The sequence below is a fragment of the Panthera leo genome, chromosome D3, assembly GCF_018350215.1.
Source record: "Panthera leo isolate Ple1 chromosome D3, P.leo_Ple1_pat1.1, whole genome shotgun sequence".
NCBI classification, from domain to species: domain Eukaryota; kingdom Metazoa; phylum Chordata; class Mammalia; order Carnivora; family Felidae; genus Panthera; species Panthera leo.
The window spans coordinates 29549305-29574981 of NC_056690.1; the positions used below are offsets into that span (position 1 = coordinate 29549305).

A 25677-nucleotide genomic window follows, 5' to 3' on the forward strand; every position below is an offset into this window, starting at 1 on the left:
CTTCATTCCACATCTAGCCACTTGCCAGATTCTGCTGAACTAGGCCTTTATCCTCTCTGGCCTCTGCCTGTCTTTCTCCACCCTCTCTACCACTCCCTTAGTTCAAGCCATCCATTTGTGGTTGGCCACCTGCACTAGACTCCTTGGTAGTTTCCTTTTATTCCTCACCAGTCTATCCTCATTCCCACATGATTCTTAACTGGCAGTGTGTCCATGAGAGGTACACATGCTCAGGGCTCAGGCCCTGCTCTCAGAGATTGGAGCTAAATTCGGGAGGTCAGAGATCTGTATTTAAAACCCCACATTCCTTAGCATGTTTCAAAGTCTGATCTCGCGAGTCTTTTCTCTCTGCACTTGCCCGTGGGATCCCCTACACATGCTCTGCACCCCAGGGTCTCTTGATGGGTATCCCTGCCCTGGTATCCCTGCCCTTTCTCTACATCAGGGTAATTTCTTGTCCTTTAGGACTCAACTCACAGGCACCTCCTCTTAGCCCTGTACTCAAGGAGCTCAGTGAGGGAGAAAAATGGCATACGCCTAGAACAAAGGAATTCTGGTCTGTCCACTGTATGCTGGATGTTTGCCAGCTGAATAATGGAGTACAGGGGGAAAGATCCTCTGACACTGAGAAGAAGGTGGAACTTGGTCTGGCCCTTGAAGCATAGGCAAGGGTTTGGGCTGTTGGAGAAGGGGGGGGGGGGCCTGGCAGCCAGTAAGGTTTAGTAGCTCTCATCCCTCAAAATGGATGTGGGTGGTGGCTAGGAGAGATGCCCTGGGGAACCGCAGTGACAGTTCACTCCCCCCCCCCCGCCCCCCCCCGCCCCCAAACAGCTGCCTGCTTCTGACCTTGTGCAGTCCCTTCCTTTGGTTTCAGTTAGTCCAGCCCTGAGGCACTTTCCAGAAGCACTGGGTAAGTGGCCTGGTTTTACCCTAGGTTGGTATATCCAGTGCACCTGGCCCTCCAGAACTATGAGCGTTCCCTCTTTCCGTCTTCCCTGCAGGGCTACATTCTCTGGCCAGCCGCTGAAGACTTGTCTCTCCATGAAGGGGCATTGCAGAAGGTGATGCTGATGAGTTTAAGGACAGGTGGCATAGAGATGTCTGGGCCTTTCAGTTGAGGGGGTCAAATGTAACCTCAGCTGTAACATCCAGGAGAAGCAGCAGGCTGCTCACATGTGAGAGCCTTTGCCTCTGGGTTTCCTCTAGCCAGTCTCATCCTGTCTTTTTCTTGAGGGCATAGGTAAACCTAACCCTCACCCCAATAAAAAGTGGGGAGGAAGGGGTGTTTCATTCAAAGCTATTGGGAGAGAGAATATGGTATCCTGGTTAAGAGCTCAGGTTCTGGAGGTTGTGTACTGGGCCTGCCATATCTTAGTTGTGGGAACTTGGGCAAATTACTTAATCTCTGTGCTTTAGTTACTTCATCTGTGTGCGAAAGTGAAATGAGTTAGTATATGTCGCATGCTCCAGAGAGTGCTTAGCATATCCTAAGTGTTAGATACACATAGATTGTTATTATCGGGAGTGAGCAAGACATATCCCAGGGCAATGACAGAGCAGCCTGGCAGGAGGGTAGGGGCTTGGAGATGGTACTGAAAAGGTGGGTTGGACCATGCCTGGACACGACCTCATTACCCAGGCAGAGCCCATTCTCTTTCCCACCCTGCTCTTCTGCCTTTTGAAATAACCTGTTCCTTAGGATTAGCAAGAAGTTTCTTGAGGCAGCTGTGTGAATGTGTCTTTGTTCAAAAAATGTTTACTTTTTCCAACAAAATTAAAAAGCTCTTGAATTCAAAATTTTGTCTTTCCGGTATCTCTGAATCTCACACTTACATTATATCTTCGTGTCCTTCATGTATGTGCAGTGCAGTGACCGTCACTGTGTCCAGAGATGAGTCCAGGTGCTGTGGAAGGCACGGAAAGGTGCTGAGCTGGCAGTAAGGGGTGGGAGTTTGCAAGAAATACTTTGAAGAAGTAGTTGCAGTCCCAGAAATAAAATTGTTGCTTTTTGTCTTCTCTTTCAGCCCTGAAGCAGAAAGTTAAGAAAGGTTGCTTCTGGTGGCTGATCCGTTTTTGCTCCTGGCCCTCGCCACAATCTCTTTAGAATTCCAGAGCTGAGAGGAACACCCTTGACAGACAAGAGGCTGAGGCTTGGGGCGGGGAGGGGGGGGGGGGGTAACACCCACAGGCTGGCAGTGGAGCCGGGCACGCTCATTGCCCAGGCCTCCCTGTTCTCGGGGTTTTGCTCCTGCTCACATGGCTGCTTTTGGTTTTTAAGGAGGAACAGGGTAGAGAGGAGGGGAATTCATTTCAGGTCAGGTGGTGGGTTTTTTGTTCAGTTTGTAATAATTCCAGGTCTGTATTGATTATAGTTTTCTTTACTTCATGATCTTATCAGATTTTGTTTCTGCTTTTTTGCCAACATAGTTCAGCAGCAGAGGAAAATGCTGTTTTCACAGTCCGTAGCCCAGCAGGCACGTTTGCAAGCAAGTCAGTAACGTCAAATCTAGTGCTCATGGTGTGTTCTGTCTTTCTGAGCGAGGATGGTGCCTGATTCTATCACAGGATCAGGGAGTGGGTACGACTCAGAAGTTGAACAGCCTCTGAGTGCTTTCTGACATGGTTTGTAAAATATCTCCTTCACACCAATGTACATCTTGTTAAGAAAGTTCAGCTCAGGAAAGCTAACCTTACAGAAGGAGATCTGCCCTGTGTTTTACACACGTGGTTCCCATTCCAGTCACTTGTGCTGGGGTGCTGGACTCAAGAATGCCATGTACAACCATGTTCATATGGAGACAGAAACATATTCCAGGAGCCAGGCTGACATCCAGAAGCTGTGTGGAGCTGGCATCAGAGTCCACTCAGCTGGGCCTGGGCCATGCTTGCCCAGAGGTGTGTGGGCAGTGTATGCCTATGAGCTTGTACTGAGTGTTCTCTTAAGCCATACCCTCTTAGAATGACCTCTTGACAAGTGGCCCACCATCCTGGATCAGTGTGCTGTGGTCAAGTTCAGATCTTAACTTCTATCACGGACTCATTTGTGCCATCACCTTGAGCCTCAGTGTCCTGATTTCTGCAGTAGGATGATAAAACTACTTCATACAGTTGTGATAGTAGTTAAATATGTTAGTTGTGAAAATAACTAAGTGTAAGATGGTATACTGCCGACCCATGGAAGGGGTGATGTGTTTCTGTGGGTCCTGCCTCCTTTGCTAACTATTAATTGAAATAAGAGAATCATATTTGCGGGGCTCTGAAACCTTATGTTTAGATATACAGTATTTTGATATAATTTTTTCTTAACTGATCATTTTTGAGAGACAGAGCATGTGAGCAGGGGAGGGGCAGGGAGAGAGGGAGACACAGAATCCAAAGCAGGCTCCAGGCTCTGAGCTGTCAGCACAGAGCCTGATGCCAGGCTCAAACCCATGAGCCGCGAGATCATGACCCGAGTGGAAGTTGGACACTCAACCAACTTAGCCACCCAGGCACTCCTACAGTATTTTGAATTAAAGTCATGATTTAGTGTCCTTGCCACTGATTGCTTTGTGTGAGCTTGGAAAGCACATATCTGTCAAAATTAGTTACTTGGCTACCGTCACACAAAAAAGCAGGAAGAGGCTTTTTCAAATAACTAATGTCCTCCCAGTTGTGTAGCTGGTATTTGAGAGCTATACTGTACTTAGATTAAAAAAAAAAAAAGCTTATTTATTTATTTTGAGAGACAATGTGTGTGTGTGAGCAGGGGAAGGGGTAGAGAAAGAGAGAGGGAGGGAGAGAATCCCAAGCAGGCTCCACGCTTAGCACGGAACCTGACTTGGGGCTTGATCTCACGATCAAGCTGATGTCAAGAGTTGGGCGCTTGACCAACTGAGCCACCCAGGCATCCCTGTACTTAGATTTAAGGCAGGTTTGTGTAACTTCCCCTTAGACATGCAGCTCCATCTGCCAGGTTTCACTTTGTCTGGACAAGACAAGCCTAGAAATGTTCCTTGCACGGCATAAACACTTGACCAGCTGTGAAGGGCTAGGGCAAATGCTATATATGTTCATGCTTTTGTCATTATAAATTTTGGGAAGCTAAGCTCTGCCAGTATCTTGTTGAAGAAATAGGAGCTCCTGCATTGCCTGTTTCTAGTGGAACCCCTCGCCACCCTCACCTATTGCTTTGTGTGGCTGAGAGAGATTCTAGGTTTGCTTCTGGTCCTGGCCCTACCCTATAAAGGGTCTGTGATTTGGGCTTCTCTGAACTTCAGCTTTACCATCTGTAAGAAGCTAATATGCCTGACTTGCCCATCTCTGAGTGTGAGCTTCCAGTCTTATTCTGTGTGCTGTCTGTTGTAAACACTGCAGAATGTTCTTGTGACCAACCACCTCTCACGCTTCTCTCTCAGAGTCTTGCTCCTGCTTTTCACATGGCTGCTTTTGGTGTATGCCTCCTACACCAAAGGTGCGCACTTTCCCTAGCATCTTCATTTCTGGAGGTTGTCCCCAGAAATAACGCTCTTTCCTAGAATATGACCTCTTCCCTGGCATCTCTCCATTTGTTTATTGTTGGGATTTTGTAAGTGGTGACACTAAGCTATTGCCCGCCTAAGGGGAGTGTGGTGGTGATGTGTTCTTAGCAATTCCTCTGCCTTATGTTTTTCTTTTTTTTTTTAATTTATTTTTTATGTTTATTTTTGAGAGAGAGAGAAAGAGCATGAGTGGGAAGGGGCAAAGAGAGGGGGAGACACAGAATCGGAAGCAGGCCCCAGGCTCTGAACTGTTAGCACAGAGTCCGACGTGGGGCTCCAACCCATGAACTGTGAGATCATGACCCAAGCCAAAGTTGGACACTTAACCAACTGAGCCACCCAGGTGCCCAGCATTCACTTTTTTTAAAAAAAGTTCAGAAAGATTTCTGGGTTTCTATTACCACAAACTTGTTGCAGCTGGAAGGATTCCTTACATTGCTTCTGTGTGCCTGGCTTAGTGGGAGGTGTTAGCTCTTTTAGGAGCTTATTTCTAGTCATGGAAATGACACTGAATTAATCAGGGCTTCAGGATCTTCCTTTCTAAAAGACAGGATTGGATGGGCATGGTAGTTCTTAAGCAGGAGTGCAGCTCACAGTCACTGGGGGATCCCCTGGCATAGGTGCCCAGCCTTACTCAGGAGACTGTTTCTGCAAGTCTAGAATGAGGCCTCAGCACAAGTTAGGTTTTCTCCCTCCACACTCCCTCTCTGCCCCATCTCTCTGCATGTGGTTGTTGAACAATTCCCCCTGGGCCTTTGGGTACACTCTCTTAATTGAGAGTCCCCTAATGTTAGTTTAGACTCCAGCCAAACTTGGCTCCCAGCTTCTTCCCAGACACATGGGGTGATTGCATACGTTTCTTGTTTTCTTATTATTTTTCTTAAAGTTTTTATTTATTTTGTGAGAGACAGAGTGCAAGTGGGGGAGGGGCAGAGAGAGAGAGAGAGAGAGAGAGAGAGAGAGAGAAAGTGTCAGACTCTCAGGCTCCATGCTGCCAGCACAGAGCCCAACGTGGGGCTTGAACTCGTGAAACTGTGAGATCATGACCTGAGCCGAAATCAAGAGTGGGGGGGGCGCCTGGATGGCTCAGTCGGTTGAGTGTCTGACTTCGGCTCAGGTCATGATCTCACACACTCTGTGAGTTCGAGCCCCACATCGGGCTCTGTGCTGACGGCTCGGAGACTGGAGCCTGCTTCAGATTCTGTGTCTCCCTCTCTCTCTGCCCCTAACCCACTCACATTCTGACTCTGTCTCTCTCAAAAATAAACATTTAAAAAAAAAAGAAGAAGAAATCAAGAGTGGGATACTTAATCTACTGAGCCACCCAGGCGCCCCCATCTGTCTGCTGAATGGATTTCTTAAAGAGGACCATGGCCACAGCTAGTTGAGAATCGCTGGCTCCTGAAGGGTTCTCCGTCAGTGCTGCGTGAGGGTTGCCCCGGGAGATTTTGAATGGTTGCTTTTCCAGGCACCAGCATAGATCTCCAGAGAAGGTGGGGGGGGGGGGGGCGGAGACTGTTAACTACTTTGCCTGAACTTGGATGCATACACTGGAGTTATGTGACGGAGAGCTCACTGTATATAGCTGATTCCTGCTGTCCTCTCAGGAATAAGCCGAGGCTTCTGTGCAGGGCCAGGGCTGTCTCCTGTTAGTGCCTGCAGAATTGTTAGGCAGCAGTCTGTTTCTGGACTGTGCCACACTCCTGCCTGGCATGGGCATCAGGCTCTCTGGGCTATAGTCTGGGCAGTGGGCTTTTCTCTTTTTGAAGAGCTGGGCAGCATACCCAGGCTCTTTCAAGTTCCTCAATACACTGAGATCCACCTCTGGGCTCAGAAATGGACCTCATTTTGAGAAGCATTGCTGTCTTTCTCCCTCATCACTTGCTCTGGGTGGGAAGCCTGCTCTTTCCTACTGGGAGAAGGAATGAGCTCACTGGCTGGTTCTGCTTTCCCTCGCACTCTTCTCTTGGTTTGTCAGTACTGGCGCCATCAGCCTGGAGCAGCTGACCCAGGACAGCTTCTTGCTCCTAGCAGAACTGAAACAAACTTTTGTGGCCTTATTTTGTAAGCTCCTGTCGTTTTTGGCTTTGGTCTTCCTGACTCTGTTCTAGAGCCAGGCCACTCACAGTTTTCCTTTGTCAGGTCCCTTTTTTCGCATCATTTGTAATAATATCCTTTTGATTTGAACTTAAAAATTTTTTTTAAGTTTATTTATTTAGAGAGAGCATGAGCACATGGAGGAGGGGCAGAGAGAGAGGGAGAGAGAGAGAATCCCAAGCAGGCTCCGCACTGTCAGCATGGATCCTTACGCAGGGCTCAAACTCACAAACTTCAAGATCATGACCTAAGTCGAAATCAACAGTTGGATACTTAGCTGACCAAGCCACCCAGGCACCCCTTGAATTTGAACTTTGCATTTACATTGGTTTCTTTAAATTCCTTCCCCAGTTCTTCCATCTGAGGATTATTCTCAGTTATAGGGGTGCACTTTTGCTTGAGGGTTTGTTAAGCCTCTTGAGTCATCTTGCCTTTTCCAATCTCAGACCTTCAGATGAACCTGTCTTTTCTCTGAATGACTAGAATCCATCCTCTTCAAGTTGTTCCCTTGGTGGGGTGTGATTGGCATTTTGGGCCAAGCAGTTCTTATCTGGAGGACCTGCTTGTGCAATGCAGGACTTTTACCATCCTGGCTACCAATGGTGTCAGTGGTTCTCAGCAGCTGGGGCTCTAGAGGATATTGGGAAACCAGGGTGGGGTGGTGTCACAATGCTTGGCATGTAATGGGCTGGGCTCAGGATGGTCAAGTGCAGAGTCCTATCTGGATGCCTATGCCACCCTGTTGAGAAACGCTGCCTAGCATTCCCTGGAGATTACAGGGCTTGCTTGCTTGCTTGTTTGTTTGTCTTGGTTTCTCTCACTTCTGCCTTACAATCACTTCTTCTTGTTGGTTAGAATTATACAAGGAGTTTGTCTCTTCTGCTCTTTGGTGAGCTTAACTTGATAGCAAGTTGAGAGTTTATCTGATAACTAGTAATCGATAAACTGAGCTTTGGATTTCTTGAACCTCCCAGTTCAGCTGACATTAGTGTTGCCCATTCTTCTCTAGTAGGGGGTGAGAGGGATGGCATCTTCCCCCAGTTTTTGAAAAAAAAATTTTTTAATGTTTATTTTTGAGAGATTGAGACAGAGCATGAGCAGGGAAGGGGCAGAGAGAGAGGGAGACACAGAATTCGAAGCAGGCTTCAGGCTCCGAGCTGTCAACACAGCTTGACACGGGGCTCGAACTCATGAACCACGAGATCATGACCCGAGCCGAAGTCAGACACTCAATGGACCGAGCCACCCAGGCGCCCCTCCCACAGTTTTTGTTTTATCTTTGTTCATGTATCTCTTGATATCAGAGCACCAGTAGGTGCCCTCTCTGCACCCCCGCCCGCAGTTGAGTCTCATCTTGCTTCATTTTTGTAATTCTTTTGAAATGTACCTTCTTGTGTTTATTACTGATACTTCCTATTGTTATTAGTATGTGAATTTCTGAAGCCATAGAGTAAATTTACAGATTATTTTAAAATTAATTTTTTTCCATGAAAATTGAATATAATCTCATTTGTTGTCTAGTTTCAATGTTCTATCTGAAATTGTTTTCCTACCTGTATGTGGTTTAAAACATTTCTGATAGCTTGGTTAAGATTCAGCTCTTAAGTGACATATGATATGTTCTGTCTCTAACCAGGAATCTTACTCTGATATCTTATACCAGGGATCAGAAAATCAAAATACATGGAGAGCATTTCCCATTCCAGAGCGTTTTCTTCCCCAAGCCCCAGCTTCCAGATGTCCCTTCACTACCCTGATAATTAAGCAAGTGAGCATGACCATGAGCTCCTGAGGCTTTTAGATCTGTGCCCTCAAGCTTACCCTCATGGAGCTTATATGCTCTTTGGGGAGTGGGGCAGAGTGTTAGAGTGAGATTTATTTATTCCCCATCCTGAAGGTTTCATTGTCCCCAGGGGAGCATTTCTGATGAGTCTTGGGCATTAGAAGGAAGACCAGATGGCAGTTGGCAAGTGAGTGGTCTCTCAGGTTCCATGCTTTCCTCCCTGCAGGCTCGGGAAGAGGAGCCAGACCACACCTTCCCCATTGCAGTGGCCACAACCATTGCAACCAGCTTCCTGATGGAAGCTGAGCATTGCTTAGAAGTGGAGCTCATCTCCCAGTGATGGTGGTTCTTTCCTGTCACTGTGTGGCTTGTTAAAAATCCCTATTTCAGACTCTACCCCACAGTTTCTGGACCAGAATTTCCAGGGCTGGGGCCTAAGCCCCAGTGGTGGGCTGGGCAGCTAGGGTTGACAAGCACCAGCATCCTGTAGGAAGAAACGTGGTCGGGTGTGTCACCTGCCATGAAGCACTGGCACATCCCAACTGCCTGTTCTGTGTCTTCATTTGACACACTGTCCTTCTCTGCCTACTCCATACCACACATCCTCCAACTTAGAACCTGTAACACTGGCTCACTTCCTACTTTCTTTGGAATTGTTTGCTCATGGGGCCTTTTAAACTGTTGCCTATGTGATGGGAATGTAAGGTGCAGAGGATCTTTTGGGCTTATTCAGAGCCTCTGGTGCCATCGTGAGCCATAGCATCACACACAGAGGGGCTTCTAAGTTCCAAAAGGGTGCGTGGGCTGGACCAACAAGGAGGAAGCCAGGGCCATTGAGGAAGCTGTTCTGCCTGCTCAGCAGGAGAGGCAGAACTCAGCTAGGTGGTGCTCTGAGGATGCCAAAAAGAGTGTACCCAAGAGATGTTGAGGAGACTTTTGTACCAAGGACAAGAGACCAGGTTGAGACATTGGAGGGATTGTGTCACTCCAGGTGTCTGAGAATGGAGGAATATTGGGAATGTGGGCAGGCTAGTGCACAGTGGGTGGCTTGGGTCAAAATGCCTCTTGATGTTGACTTGAGTTGTTGGAGAAGCAGCGGTGCACAGTTGAGAAACAAGTAACAAGACAATTGTAGACTAAAGACTTCTCGGGCAGGGCCCTGAAGTAGTCATGGTGATTGTGCTTTCTGGACCAAATGGCATTTGTGGCATGAACTGTTTAATAATAATCCCTCATTTGCAAAGAGTTCTGTTGCATAGTCATTGCCCCTTTGTTGTGTTTGATTCTGGGTCTGTGTTGAAGCCGAGGAAGTGAAGGCTCAGTGAAAGGCACATGTCCCCCTCTCCACCCCAGAGTGGATAGTTGTTCTCTTCCCTGTGTGTCCGTGCTGAGGCAGAGTTCTGAAATCACACCTACAGCACTGGGTTGAAAACCTGGTAGGTATGTGTTTGGCTCTAGTCCCCAGTTTTGTTTATCTTTATATCCTCAGCACCTGACTCATAGCTTAATAAATCTTGGTTGAAAGAAGTCAGGTCTGTAACACCTTTCTTGTGCCCCTGCCACGTGGCTGCCCTGTCTAGGGGTCCGAGGGTGTTTAAACAAAGGTCTGGTGACCAGCCCAAAGAGGAGGCAGTGTGTCTGCAGAAGACAGTTATTTGTCCCACCGAGTTCCATGGGGTCATCAAGGTGGGGGTTTGTCTTGGTCTGGGGCAAGGGTTGAGGGGACCACTGTGGCTCTGGGCCTCTTAACCAGACTGGGCGCGGTCTAGTCCACACTTTAAAATTTTGTCATTGGTGGTGTTGACACTTGGTTTAATTTGAGGGAGTCAGGAGGGATCTTAATGTGTGGTGCTTTCCCCTGTTTGACACCCCTTTATGCTTTGTTAATCAACAGGAGCTTGAAGAAATCCGCAAATGTGGAATGAAAAACTTCCGTAACATCCAGGTTGATGAAGCTAATTTATTGACTTGGCAAGGGCTTATTGTTCCTGTGAGTATTGAACACTTCCACTTCTTATCAGATTATTCTTCAAGGTGATGTGTGTGCTGGGCTTATCTCTCTGCTCCCAAGTAGGCTCTTAGGTGAAGCAGCCAACAGGCACAGAGGCGGGCTGTCACTCTAGGGTATAATAAGGCAGGGACTCTAACTTCGGGTTCCTAAGTAGAATCCTGTCTTTGCCCTGGTTTTGTTAACATTCTGGGGGGCCCGAGCTTTCCACTTCTTTGGTTATCGGCCCAGGAAAGGAGTGTGTGTTTGTGCTCCTGTCTTCCCTGGCTTCTCTGTGTCTGGTCCCATTTGTCCAGACAGTGCTGCCTTCTCTGACCTCTCTTAGGAGATGGCGGACATTCCCATCTAGATCTTTTCTTTGCTTCCCCACCTGGTTTTGCATCTGGATGTCTAACCCTCTGGACCCTTGCGTTCTGGGCTTTATTCCTGGTCCCCTCCAATATGTGCCTGTCATTGGTCTCAAATCCCTTTGTCTAACAAGCCCACCTGGTCCCCTCACCCAGTGTCTTGTCTGGGGCTTCTGCTTCCACTGTCTGAACCCCACAGCTCATGCTCCCCCTGCCTCACGGACTTCTGCCTTCAGATAGGCTCAGGCTTGCTCCTGGCAAGGGCCTTCCTGTGGCCTTACTGTCCTCTCGATTTAGTGTCTGCTCTTTTTTCATCTTTTCATCTCCTCACCCCCCGAGTCTCCTCCTGTACTAACTCCAATTTGTAGTTCCAGTTTCTCCCACCCTCCTGGAACCACCTCACACTGAGCACATGGGCTCCCCTTTGTCCTCATGCCTTGGGCTCTGCAGCCCTGGAGCCCACTTGCCTCCCCAGCCTTTGGAGCCCATGCGGTGTCCCAGCCCCTGGTTCTGTGACCTTGTGCCACTCACACCTGTCTTCCTGCTGCTTCCTCTGAGCTCTTAGACAGGGACCTTGTTTAGTCTCTTGCCCATCTTTCATGCTGTTTCTTGGGGTCCCTGCATCTTCCAGCATCATAGCTTACTAGATTATTACTGTACATGAAGGAGTCCTGTCTTTGCCTCTATTCCTGCCCTCTCTCCAGAGCCACACCATCTGTCTGTGACGTAGCCTGCTTGGACACCGTGTGCCTTCTAGTCTCCCTGGCTCCCAACCGGGACTTCTGCATGAATGCCCCCTTCCTTCCTGTTCTTCTACCTCCACTGCTTCCTCTTTTCATCCCCACTTTCCCTGTGAGCCTCAGGCCCTTCTCCTGTGCTTGTCCCTGCCCTGCCCTATTGTACAGACTCTTTCCTTGTGGGCAGAGTGGCTACTTTGCCAAAGCAGAACATGGAACATGCTTACTGTAGATACTTTCTTCTTAATGCTGGTTACAGATCATGCCTTTTTAGAAGAGACACAGCAGTAGATATTGGATTCCTGCTTTATTTTCATAATCATTTGGATAAGTAAGGAAAGATATGCTTTTGTAGCATTTCAGTACACACTCAAAAATTTTAAACCTGGGAGTATCCAGTCTGGCTATGAGGATGAGTCCTTTAGATTTCTCCAGGCTTGGCGATGGTGGGGCTCAGGGCACAGTATATAGATTGTGGAGGAGCCTCTGGCTGGGAAGGTTCAGCCGGTGACCTCTGGCCTTGTCTGCTGTAGAGAACTGTTAGGTGCTAAGTGGAAGGATGGCCAGGACCATATGACCTGTCTCTGGTGTCATGTTGGTGGAGCCTGTGGAACGAGCTGTGGTCTCATAAGTCCCAAGGTGGAGACTGGCTGGTGGAATGTAGCGTGCTTGAGTCCAGGTTCTGGGGAGTGTCTAGGCCAAAGCCTTGCCTTTCATTTAGGGGAAGCTAGTGCCAGAGACAGTAGGCCATAGCTACTCTCTCCCCATTCCATTGCCTCTTCCCACCCCTCTCTTGTGTCCTTCAATTACTGCCCAGGGCTCCTGGCTTGGTGTGGGGAGCATTTCAAGGAAGCAGTTACGGTGCTCTTGGCAACTAACCCCTCCATGGCCCCCAGTCATACCCCACACCTGGGCCTCAGGTGTTCCTGCACCACAGGGGCTGGGGAGTCTTCTACCTAGACTCACCTGGGGTCCACCCAACTGGGGTGAAAGCAGAGCCAGGCTGATAAAGACATAGTAGTCCAGAAGCATGCTTTGACCACAGGGTGCTGGTCCTACTTAGTAAATAGGCCCTAGCATAACTCAGAGCAAGGACAGACTTGGACCCCCCAGAGAGGGAAAGTGAACCAGGTGTGGTGCTACCTCGAGACACTTCATTGTTACCATGGCACTTCAGGCTTATTCCCCTTAAGTGCTTAGTTTTATATAGTTGTTTTTTTTTTTTTTTTTTTTTCATTTGAAATTCAGAGATAATGTCTAAGGAAGAAAAAAAATCCCATAAGCCTAACATAAATTCAGTAAGTTTTTGGGCACCTGCCCTTTAGAAACTGGAGGTATGGTGATGAGCCTTCTCGAATTTCTGACTCAATGAACATGTTCACTCTTAACCATTTGCAACTCCTCCCAACCTTTTTACATGCACTTTAAAAAAAAAATTTTTTTTTTTTAATATTTATTTTTGAGACAGAGAGAGACAGAGCATGAGCGGGGAAGGGGCAGAGAGAGAGGGAGACACAGAATCCGAAGCAGGCTCCAGGCTTCAAGCTGTCAGCACAGAGCCCGATGCGGGGCTTGAACCCACGAACAGTGAGATCATGACCTGAGCCGAAGTCAGACGCTTAACCGACTGAGCCACCCAGGCGCCCCGGCATGCAATTTTTAATGAACCATTTGGTAATTTCATAATTATTACATACTTTCATCATTTAGTCATTGCCTTGAAATTCTGTGAACATAATTTTTGATAACTGTACAAATCCCATAATATATTTATTCAATCATTCCTTTGATTTTGGCCATTTGGATTGTTGTTTTTCCAGTTTTAAAATAATTTATCCTTGAAAGGGGTGCCTGGCTGGCTCAGTCGGTGGAGCGTGTAACTCTTTTCTCAGGGTTGTGAGATTGAGCCCCACATTGGGTGTATAGTTTTAGAAAGTTAATGGATTTTAAAAAAATGTTTTTTAAGTGAAATAATTTGCCCAAGAACATCTTTATGTGAAAGTCTTAGTGTGCATCTTTGTTTATTTTATTTTTTATTTTTATTAATTAAAAAATTGTGTTTAGTGTTTATTTTTGAGAGAAAGAGAGAGAGAGAGAGAGAGAGAGAGAGAGAGAGAGAAGGAGCAGGGGAGGAGCAGAGAGAGAGGGAGACATAGAATCTGAAGCAGGCTCCAGGCTATGAGCTGTCCGCACAGAGCCGGACGAGGGGCTTGAAGTCATGAACCGTGAGATCATGACCTGAGCTGAAGTTGCACGCTTAACCAGCTAAGCCACCCAGGTGCCCCTGTTTATTTTAGATTTGATTTTAAAATACAGCCTGACCAGAAGGAAGATTATATTATATATATCTATAAGCCTGTGTATCATCAAGTTATCTCCTGGAAAGGTTGTGCCAATTTATATTCTCATGGCCACTGTCTGCAAAGTGCCTGCACATGTCCTTTGTATGTCATGAAGGTTGCTGGGTGTTATTAAAGGGGTTCTGAATGGCAGTACTTCAGCACCAGCCTGTGGGGTCCGATTGCCCCAGGTGAGAACCCCAGCCCTGCCCTAACTGGTTTGGGGATCTTTGGCAAGTTAGTTAATCAGTTTGTCCCTATATCCTTACATCTAAAAGGAGTACTTCATCTCACTGATTGTTGTAAAAGTTTAGTAAGTGCTTGTGTGTGAAGTGCTTAGTCTCTTCTATATTATTAAAGCCTTTGTGGGGCTGCCTGCAAAACTGTTTGGCAGTTATGTAGTAAAGAGCCTGTGAAACAAGCATACAGAAAGAAATCATTGTTGCCAATTGGATAGGTGCAAAAGTACTCAATTGGATTTGTGTCTTGGTCCCATTCAGACTGTTACATAACCAGGAGCTGGTTAGTTTAGAACAACAGACAACAGAATTAAATATCTGAAAAAATTTATTTTTCTGTATCTAGTTTATAACAACAGAAATTTATTTCTCATAGTTCTGAAGTCTGGGAGTTGGAGATCAGAGTGCCTGCCAGTCTGGTGAGAGCCTTGTTCCTGGTCACAGACTTCCCTTGCATCCTCACATGGCAGAAGGAGCAAGCTAGCTTTCTGGAGCCTCTCATAAGGCACTAATCCCATTAATGAGGGCTCTTCCCTAATGATCTAAGTTCCTAAAGGCCCCACCTCCTCAGACCATCACCTTAGGCATTAGGTTTTCAATATATGAATTTTGGGCCGCGCCTGGGTGGCTCAGTCGGTTAAGCATCCGTTTTGGCTCAGGTCATGATCTCACGGTTCGTGAGTTTGGCCCTGCATCCAGTTCTGTGCTGACAGCTCAGAGCCTGGAGCCTACTTTGGATTCTGTCTCCCTCTCTCTCTGCCCCTCCCTTGCTTGCTCTGACTCTCTCTCAAAAACAAACAAACATTAAAAAAATTTAAAAATATTATACATATGAATTTTGGGGCTACACAAACATTCAGACCATAGTAACATGCATTTTTTTTTTAAATTTTTTTTTTTTTAACGTTTATTTATTTTTGAGACAGAGAGAGACAGAGCATGAACGGGGGAGGGCCAGAGAGAGGGAGACACAGAATCTGAAACAGGCTCCAGGCTCTGAGCTGTCAGCACAGAGCCCGACGCGGGGCTTGAACTCACGGACTGCGAGATCATGACCCGAGCCGAAGTCGGCTGCTCAACCGACTGAGCCACCCAGGCGCCCCAATGCATTTTTAATTTTGTTATTGTAGCTGAAGGTTTTTCTTATTTATATTTCTGTAATCTGTTATCTTTTGGAGTTTTAGTGTGCTTCTTTGAATTGTATGAATTCTGTATATCAGTCCTTTGTTTCTGGGAAAAATACTGGGTTTTTTTGTTCATTCAAGAATTCTTGAAAGTTTCTTTTAAATTAAAAAAAATTTGCTTCATTTTTTTAAATTGTAAAATATACAACATAAAATTTATCTTTTTGTTTGGGGGGGAGGGGCAGAGAGAGAGGGAGAGAGAATCTCTAGCAGACTCCTCACTGTCAGTGCCTTAATCTCGGCGCCTGATGTGGGGCTCTGTCCCACAAACCATGAGATCATGACTTGAGTGGAGATCAAGAGTTGGACGCTAAGTGACTGAGTCACCCAGGCGCCCCTCCATTGTGGTTTTGATTTGCTTTTTCCTCATGACTATGAATGTTGAACATCTTTTCATGTGCTTATTGGCCATTTGTATATGTTCTTTGGGTAACATATTTATTTCTGTTAATTCAAGCAAGGCCTTTGCCCTCTTTCTTTTTTTAAAGAGCAATTTTAGCTTCACAGCAAAATTAAGAGAAGAGTATAGAGATTTCCTACATATCTCCCTGGCCCCATGCATGCATAACCTCCCCCATTATGGACATTCCCTACCAGAATGGTACATTTGTTAAAATTGATGAGCCTACACCGACGTCGTCATCATCACCTAAAGCTCATAGTTTACATTAGTGTTCACTGTAGGTGCTGTATGTTTTGTGAGTTTGGGAAAATGTATGATGGCATGTATCCATTGTTACAGTATCATACAGAGTATTTTCACTGCCCTGAAATCCTCCGTGTTCTACTTACACATTCTTCCCTGCCCTTCTCCCCTCGCTACCACCCTACCCCAGCAACCACTAATTTTTTTCTTGTCTTCATACTTTTGCCTTTTCCAGAATGGCATTTGTTTGGAATCATACAGCGTGTAGTCTTTTTCAGACTGGCTTCTTTCAGATATAGTAATATACAGTACATTTAAGTTTCCTCCTTGTCTTTTCATGGCTTGACAGCTCCTTTTTAGCATGGAGTAATATTTTGCTGTCTGGATGGACCACAGTTTGTCTGTTCACCTACTGAAGGGCATCTTGTCTGCTTCTAGGTTTTGGCAATTATGAATAAAGTGGCCATAAACATTTTTAGTTGGGTGTTGGTCTTCTCCTTGTTTTTGAGTTGTAGGAATTCTTGATACAGTTTAGATATTAGACCGTTATCAGATACATGATTTACAAATATTTTCTCCCATTTTGTGGACTGTCATTTCACACTTTTTAAAAAATTTATATTTAGTTTTGAGAGAGAGAGAGACAGAGCACAAGTGGGAGAGGGGCAGAGAGAGAGGGAGACACAGAATCCAAAGCAGGCTCTAGGCTCCAAGCTGTCAGCACAGAGCCAGATGCCAGGCTTGAACTCATGAACCATGGGATCATGACTTGAGCCAAAGTTGGACACTTAACCCACTGAGCCACCCAAGCACCCTTCCTTTCACACTCTTCAGAGTGTCTCTCTCTCTCTCTCTCTCTTTTTTTTAATTCAAGTGCTAGTTGATACACAGCGTTAACATTAGTTTCCGGTTGGATAGTGTCCTTTGAACAAAAGTTTTTAATTTTAATGAAGTCCATTTTATCTATTTTTTTCTTTTGTTGCCTGTGCTTTGGGGCTCATATTTAAGAAATCCAAGTCATGTAGGTCTTCTTGATTCCCCCCCCCCAAAGTTTGTCTATTTTTGAGAGAGAGAGTGAGAGAGCACCCACACGTGATGGGGGAGGGGCAGAGATAGAGGAAGAGAGAATTCCAAACAGGTCCTGAGCTATCAGCATGGAGCACAACGTGGGGCTTGAACCCACAAACCATGAGATCACGACCTGAGCTGAAACCAAGAGTTGGACACTTAACTGATTGAGTCATCCAGGTGCCCCTTTTGTTTGTTTGTTTGTTTGTTTGTTTAAGTAGGCTCTATACCCAATGTGGGGCTTGAACTCACAACCCTGAGATCAAGAGCCTCATGCTCTACCAACTGAACCAGCCAGCCCCCACCCCCTTTTGACCTTGGTTGGCATCTTTGTCAAAAATCAGTTGAACATACATGTGAGGGTTTATTCCTGAGCTCTGAGCTGTGTTCTGTTGGTCTGTATGTCTTTTTGCCAGTCACACTGTTTTGGTTACTGTAGCTTTGTCGTAAGTTTTGAAATAAGGAAGTGTGAGTCCTCCATCCTCCAACTTTGGTCTTTTCCTTCCTTCCTTCCTTCCTTCCTTCCTTCCTTCCTTCCTCCCTCCCTCCCTCCCTTCCTCCCTTCCTCCCTTCCTCCCTTCCTTCCTTCCTTCCTTCCTCCCTCCCTTCCTTCCTTCCTTATTCAACTCTACCTGCAATGTGTAGCTCAAACTCACGACCTCAAGGTCAAGAGTCCCATGCTGTACCAACTGAGCCAGCCAGTCACCCTTTTGGTCTTCAAGATTTTTTTGGCTATTCAAGGTTCCTTGAGATCCCATATGAATTTTAGGATGGGTTTTTCCATTTCGCAGAAATAAATCTTGGGATTTTGGTAGAGTTCACATTGAATCTTTGGGTGGTATTGTCATCTGAATATTAAGTATTCGAATCCGTAAACCCAGGATGTCTTTTCGTATATTTAGGCCTTTAATTTCTTTCAGCAGTGTTTTGTAATTTTCAGTGTGTAAGTCTTATGCTTCTGTATTAGCACAGACTGCTGTAACAAAATACCATAGACTGGGTGGCTTAAACAACAGAAATTAATTTTTTCACATTTCTGGAGACTAGATGTCCTAGATCAAGGTCTGACAGGGTTAGTTTCTGGGGAGGACTCTTCCTAGCTTGCTAATGGCTGCCTACTTACTGTGTGCTCACATGGCCTTTCCTGGATTCATGGACAGGGAGAGCAAAAGCTCTTTGGTGCTTTTCTTGTAAGGTAGGTCCTCCCTGCCCCAGTCTGTGGCTTCAGTTACCCAAAGTCAACCATGATCCCAAAGCACATGATCTTCCTTCCGACATATCTTTAGGTCAACAGTAGCCTAATGCTACATTATAATGCCTGCATCACTTACCTCACTTCATCTCATCATGTAGGTATTTTATTGTCTCACATCATCACCAGAAGAAGAGTACTGTACAATAAGATATTTTGAGTGAGACCACATTCACATAACTCTTATTATAGTATATATGTAGTGTTATAATTGTTCTACTTTTTTATTGTCAGTCTCTTACTGTGCTTAATTTATAAATTAAACTTTATCATAGGTATGTATGTGTGGGAAAAAACATAGTATATATAGGATTTGGTACTATCTGTGGTTTCAGATATCCATTGTGGGTCTTAGAAAGTATACCCTGCGAATAAAGGAGAGCTACTGTACATTAACTCTATTGGATCAGGACTCCACCTTATGATCTCATGTAACTTTAATTGCTCGCTGACCCCAAATATAGTCACACTGGGGGTTAGGGCTTCAGTATATGAATTTAGAGGGAACACATTCAGTCTGTAACTAAGTCTCCTTGGTTAAATTTGTTTCTAGGTATTTTATTCTTTACAATGTTATTTTGAATGGTTTTGTTAGTTTCTTTTTTGGATTATTCATTGTGTATAGAAATACAACTGATATTTTTGTGTTGCTTTTGTATCTTCCAGTTTTGCTGAATTCATTTTTTTTTTATTCTTAAAATTTTTTTTTTTTAATGTTTATTTATTTTTGAGACAGAGAGAGACAGAGCATGAACCGGGGAGGGTCAGAGAGAGGGAGACACAGAATCTGAAACAGGCTCCAGGCTCTGAGCTGTCAGCACAGAGCCCTACACGGGGCTCGAACTCACGGACTGTGAGATCATGACCTGAGCTGAAGTCGGCCGCTTAACCAACTGAGCCACCCAGGCGCCCCATTTTTTAAAAATTTTTATTTATTTATTTTGAGAGAGCATGTGTGCGTGTCAGTGAGCGGGGGAGGGGCAGAGAGAGGGAAGAAGGGAGAATTCCAAGCAGGCTCTGCATTAGCTTCCAGTGGAAGCAGGGGTTGCTCCCACAAACCACAAGATCATGACCTGAGCTGAAATCAAGAGTCAGATGCTTAACCAACCGAGCCACCTAAGCAACCCTCATTTATTAGTTCTAATAGCTTGTGTGTGTATTTGTGGAATCTTTAGGGTTTTCTATGTATAAAATCAGGTCCTCTCTGAATAAAGGTAGTTTTATATCTTCCATTTCAATTTGGATATCTTTTGCTTCTTGCCTAATTGTCCTGGCTAAAGACCCCAATACTTTGTTGAATAGAAGTGATAAAAGCAAGCATCCATGTCTTATTTCTGATTTTAGGGGAAAAACTTTCAGACTTTCACCATTGAGTATGATGTTGGCTGTAGCTTTTTTATATATAGCTTTTGTTGAGTTCAAGACCTAGTTTATAAAGTGTTTTTATTATGAAAGTGTGTTAAGTTTTGTCAAATGCTTTTTCTGCATCACTTGAGATGATTGTGATTTTTTTCCCTTTATTCTATTAATGTGGTGTATGACACTGATTGATTTTTGTATATTTAGGTATCCTTGCATTCCTAGGATAAATCCCAAATGGTCATGGTGAATAATCGTTTTAATATGCTACTGAATTCAGTTTGCTAGTGTTTTGTTGAGGAGTTTGGCTTAAAATTCGTAAGATTTTGTAAATTTCTTGTAGTGTCTTTGTCTGGCTTCACTGTTAGGCTGATGCTGGCCTTATAGAATGAGTTACGAAGTGTTCACTCCTCTTTGGGAGAGTTATAGAAGGATCTGTGCTAATTCTTTACACATTTGGTACAATTCATCAGTAAAACCATCTGATTCAGCACTCTTGAGGGGAGGTTTTTGGTTACTGATTCAATCTCTTTAGTCATTATAGATCTAGTTAGATTTTTCTTGGTTCAGTTTTAGCAGATTATTTCTAGGAGTTTGTCCATCTTATCTAAGTTATCTAATTTGTTGGTGTACCCAATTGTTTATATTACTCTCATATAATCTTTGTTATTTCTGTAAAATTGGGAGTAATGTCCCCACTTTAATTTCTGATTTTAGTAATAGGAGTCTCCTCTCTTTTTCCTGAGTCTAGGCAAAGGTTTGTCAGTTTTTCATTGATCTTTTCAAAGAACCAACTTTTGCTTTCATTGATTTTTCTCTATTGTTTTTCTACTTTTTAAAACATTTTTTAAAATGTTTATTTATTTTTGAGAGAGACAAAGAGAGTGTGAATGGCAGAGGGGCAGAGAGAGCCAGAGACACAGAATCCGAAGCAGGCTCCAGGTTCTGAGCTGGCATCACAAAGCCCGATGCAGGGCTCGAACTCAAGAGCTGTGAGATCATGCCCTGAGTCGAAGTCAGACACTTAACCAACTGAGCCTCCCAGGCGCCCCTCTATTCTGTTTTATTTATCTCTTCTGTAATTGTTGTTATTAACTTCTTTCTGCTGGCTTTGGGTTTAGTTTGCTCTTCCTTTCCTTTCCTTATTTCTTAAGGTGTCAAGTTAGATTATTGATTTGAGATCTTTATTGTTCTTATAGCTGTAAATTTCCTTCTGAGCACTATTTTCACTGCATCCCGTAAGTTTTTACTTGTTGTGCTTTAAATTTCATTCATCTCAAGGTATTTTCTAATTTCCCTTGTGACTTTTTTACTTTAACCGGGTCAAGAAAATAAACATATATTTTTTTAATATGTTTAATTTCTGGGTGGCTCAGTCAGTTGAACATCTGACTTCACCTCAGGTCATGATCTCGTGGTTCGGGAGTTTGAGCCCTATATCAGGCTTGCTTTTGTCAGTGCAGAGCCAGCTTCAGATCCTCTGTTCCCCTTTCTCTGCCCAACTCTTTCTCTGCCCTTCCTCCTCTTGCTCTCTCTCTCTCTCTCTCTCTCTCTCTCACACACACACACACACACACACACACTCTCTCTCTCTCTCTCTCTCTCTCTCTCTCTCAAAAATAAAAATTAAAAAAATTATGTTTAATTTCCAGGACACCTGGGTGGCTCAGTTGGTTGAGCATCTGACTTTGGCTCAGGTCATGATCTCCCGCCTCGTGGGTTTGAGCCTCACGTTGGGCTCTGCATTGATGGCTCTGAGCCTGCTTCAGAGCCTGCTTCAAATCCTCTGCTCCCCTCTCTGCCCCTCCCTCTGCTTGTGCTCTCTCTTCTTTCTCTCAAAAATAAATAAACATTAAACATTTAAAAAAAATAAATAACATATACACATATAAAATAATTTATATATACATATAAATAATTTATATATACATATAAATCATATATATATATACATATAAATTATATATATATATGTGTGTGTGTATATATATATATATATATATATATATATATATATATATATATATGTTTAATTTTCTGGGTGTCTGGGTGGCTCAGTCAGTTAAGTGTCCAACTCTTGATTCAGCTTAGCTCATGATCTCACGGTTTGTGAGATCAAGCCCTGCATCCAGGCTCCTTGCTCACAGTGTTGGAGCCTGCTTGGGATTCTCTCCCTCCCTCCCTCTCTCTCTCTCTCTCTCTCTCTCTCTCTCTCTCTGCCCCTTCCCTGCTCATGAGCAGGTATGTGCTCTCACTCTCTCTCTTTCTCAAAATAAATAAACATGTAAAGAAAAGAGTATGGGGGTGCTTGGGTGGCTCAGTTGGTTAAGTGTCCAATTTTGGCTCAGGTCATGATCTTGTGGTTCATGAGTTCAAGCCCTGCATTGAGGTCTGTGCTGACAGCTCAGAGCCTGGAGCCTGCTTCAGATTCTGTGTGTGTGTGTGTGTGTGTGTCTCTCTCTCTTTGCACCTCCCTGCTCATGCTCTGTCTCTATCTCTTTCTGAAAAATAAACAAACATTAAAAAAATAAAGAGTATGTTTAATTTCCACATATTTGTGAGTTTTCTGGTTTTCCTTTCATTTTTGACTTCTAGTTGCATTCCATGCTGGCCAGAAAAGATACTTTGTGTGATTTCAATCTTTCAAAATTTATTTAAAGACTTATTTTGTGGCCTAACATGTGGATTATTGTGGAAGATGTTTCATAAGCACTTGAAGAATGTGTATTCTGCTATTATTAGATGGAGTGTTCTGTATATGTTAGGTCTAATTGGTTGTTCAAGTATTCCATTTCCTTGTTGATCTTTTCTGTTGTTCTGTTATTGAAAATGGGATACTGAAATCCCCAAATATTATTTAAAACTTGTATTTCTTCCTTCACTCTGTCAATTTTTGCTTCATGTATTTTGGTTTATGTTTGTTAGTTGTCTATAGGTTTATAATTTTTGTATCCTCTTGATGGATTGAGCCTTTATCAATATATAATATCCTTCGTTATAATCCTTTTTACTTAAAAATCTGTCTTGTCTGATAATAATATAGTCATCTTTTGGTTATTAATTGCGTGGAATATCTTTTGCATCTTTTACTTTTAACTTTATGTCTTTGTATAGCAAGTCTCTTGCAGTCAGCATATAGATGAATTGCATTTTCTTATCCATTCTGGCAATCTCTTGTCTTTTATTTATTATTATTACTATTACTATTATTATTATTATTATTATTATTATTATTATTATTATTAAGAGAGTGCACAAACAGGGAAGGGGCAGAGAGCGAGGAAAAAAAGAATCCCAAGCAGGCACTGCACTGTCCACACAGAGCCCAGTGTGCAAGCTCAAACCTGCGGTCCAGTTACTCTACTGAAGTTTTCATTTCATTATTGTGCTATTCAGCTTTAAAATTGTTTTCCTTGAACCCATGAGCTGCAAGATCATGACCTGAGCTGAAATCAAGAGTCATATGCTTAACTGACTGAGCCACCCAGGTGTCCCAATCTCTTTTATTAAGTGGAGAGATTATCCCATTTACATTTCAAGTGATTAAGAAAGAATTTGCTTCTGTTATTTATCTGTTTGTTTTCTGGATGTCTTATATGCTTTATGTTCCTGAATTCCTCTGTTATTGCTATATATATATATATATATATATATATATATATATATATATATATATGGTTGATTTTTCATACTGTTTTGATTCCTTTCTTTCTTTATATATACTTACTATTTTCTTAGAGGTTACCTTGGGGATTGCAATTAACATCTTAATCTTTTAACAATTTAGTTTGAATAATATCAACTTAATTTCAGTAGTATTCAAGCACTATGCTTCTATACATCTCCATTACCTCCCATTCTTATATTGTTATTGTCAGGAAGAGCAGCTACAAACCCAGAGTGCAATAATCTATAACATTAGCTTTTATATTTTTCTGTGTAGTTACATTTATTTTGTTCTTTATTTCTTCATATGGCTTTAAGCTACTGTCCTTTCATTTAGCTTGAAGGGTGGGTTCTTGTTTGTATTTCTTTTAGAGAAAGTGATAATTCAGGGTTTTTTTTCTTTAAGTTTATTGATTGATTGATTGATTGATTGATTGAAAGAGCACGAGAGAGACAATGCATGTGCGCGAGCAGGGGAAGAACAGAGAGAGAGAGAATCCCAAGCAGGGTCCGCACTGTCAGGGGCTCAGTCTCATAAACTCATGAGATCGTGACCTGAGCCAAAACCGAGAATCAGTTGCTTAATACACTGAGCCACCCAGGTGCCCCTCTCAATTTTTATTTGGGAATATTTTAATTTCTCGTTCATTTTTGGAGGATAGTTTTTGCTGACGGTCTTTTCAGCCCCTTGAATATGTTATTCCACTGCCTTCTGGCCTCTGTGGTTTCTGGTAAGAAACCATTTGTTTGTCTTACTGAAGATCCAGACATATCATTTGTCTTTTATGGCTTTCAAGATTATCTCTTTGGTGATTTGACTATGTGTCTTGGTATGGATCTCTCTGAGTTGATTCTCCTTGGAGTTCATTAAGCTTCTTGGATGTGTAGATTAATCTTTCATGGAACTTGGGAAGTTTTTGCTCATTATTTTTTCAAATATTCTTTCTGCCCCTTTTTTGTTTCCTAGCCTGCTTGGGCTCCCACAATGTATATGTTAGTCTTCTTGATGGTGTCCCATATATCCCTAAGCTTTGTTCACTTTTCCTTATTCCTTTTTCTTTCTGGTCCACAGACTGGATAATTTCAGTTTTTCTAACTTCAGGTGATTCTTTCTTAGTCTTCCTTCTGCTTACTCAAACCTACTGTCCAATTACTCTACTGAAGTTTTCATTTCACTTATTGTGCTATTTAGCTTTAAAATTTGTTTTCCTTTTACAATTTCTGTCTATTGGCATTCTCATTTTGTTCAGACATCATTTTCCTGGTTTTATTTAGCTCTTTGTCCGCTATTTCTTTTGCTTCTTTGAGCATGTGTTAGACTGTTGATTTTAATTCTTTGTCTAGTAAGCCCAGTGTTTAGACTTCCTCAGGAGTGGTTTCTGTTGATTTATTTTATTCCTTTAAATGGGTTATAATTGGGGCTCCTGGCTCGCTCAGTTGGTAGAGCATGCGACTCTTGATCTTGGGGTTGTGAGTTCAAGTTCCATGTTGAATATAAAGATTACTTAAAAATCTTAGGGTCGCCTGGGTGGCTTAGCTCGCATTTGACTTCAGCTCAGGTCATGATCTCATAGTTTATGAGTTTGAGCCCCGCATTGGGCTATCTGCTTTCAGCACAGAGCCCGCTTCAGGTCCTCTGACCCTCTCTCTCTCTGCTCCTCTCCCACTTGCACGTGCTGTCTCTTTCAAAATAAATAAATGTTAAGGTTTTTTAAAGTTTATTTATTTTGTGAGAGAGGGCGTATGTGTGCGTGAAGGAGGGGGAGAGAGAATCCCAAACAGGCTTCGTGCTGTCAGCGCAGAGCCCACCACGGTGCTCCATCCCACAAACTGAGAGATAATGACCTGAGCTGAAATGAGGATTTGGACACTTTACTGACTGAGCCATCCAGGAGTCCCTTTATTTATTTATTTTTAGAGTTTATTTATTTTGAGAGAGAGTGTGTGCGAGCATCCTCAAGCAAGGGAGGGGCAGAGAGATAGGGAGAGAAAATCCCAAGCAGGCTCCATATTCGGCACAGAGCCCAACGTGGGTCTTCATCTCCTGATCATGAGGTCACAACTTGAGCAGATAACAAGAGTCAGACACTTAACCAACTGAGCCACCCTGGTGTGCCCCTAAAGATTTTATTTTTAAGTTATCTCTACACCCAACATGGGGCTTGAATTTATAACCCCAAGATCATGTGCTCTACTGACAGAGCCAGCCAGGCGCCCGTCTTTTTCTTTGTATACTTTGTGGTGGTTGTTGTTGTTATTGAAAACTGGACATTTGAATATTGTAATCTGGAATCAGATTCTCCCTCTTGCCCAAGGTTTGCTGGTTTGTTTGTTTGAAAAAAAATTTTTTTAATGTTTATTTTTGAGAGAGAGACAGAGAATGAACAGGGGAGGAGCAGAGAGAGAGGGAGACACAGAATCTGAAGCAGGCT

At 43.7% G+C, this 25677-nt stretch overlaps 1 protein-coding gene across 3 annotated transcripts in view; it reads left to right on the forward strand.

Moving 5' to 3' along the window:
* Positions 1 to 25677, forward strand: part of UBE2L3 (ubiquitin conjugating enzyme E2 L3) — a 76152-nt gene that overhangs the window by 12464 nt on the left and 38011 nt on the right. For 2 of the 3 annotated variants that reach the window (XM_042911561.1, XM_042911567.1), the window contains one exon: positions 10295 to 10390. The exons of the other annotated variant lie outside the window; for it this stretch is intronic. In XM_042911561.1, coding sequence (XP_042767495.1) covers positions 10295 to 10390 — 96 coding nt within the window. The remainder of the gene's footprint in view (positions 1 to 10294; positions 10391 to 25677) is intronic. 3 annotated transcript variants of the gene reach the window in all.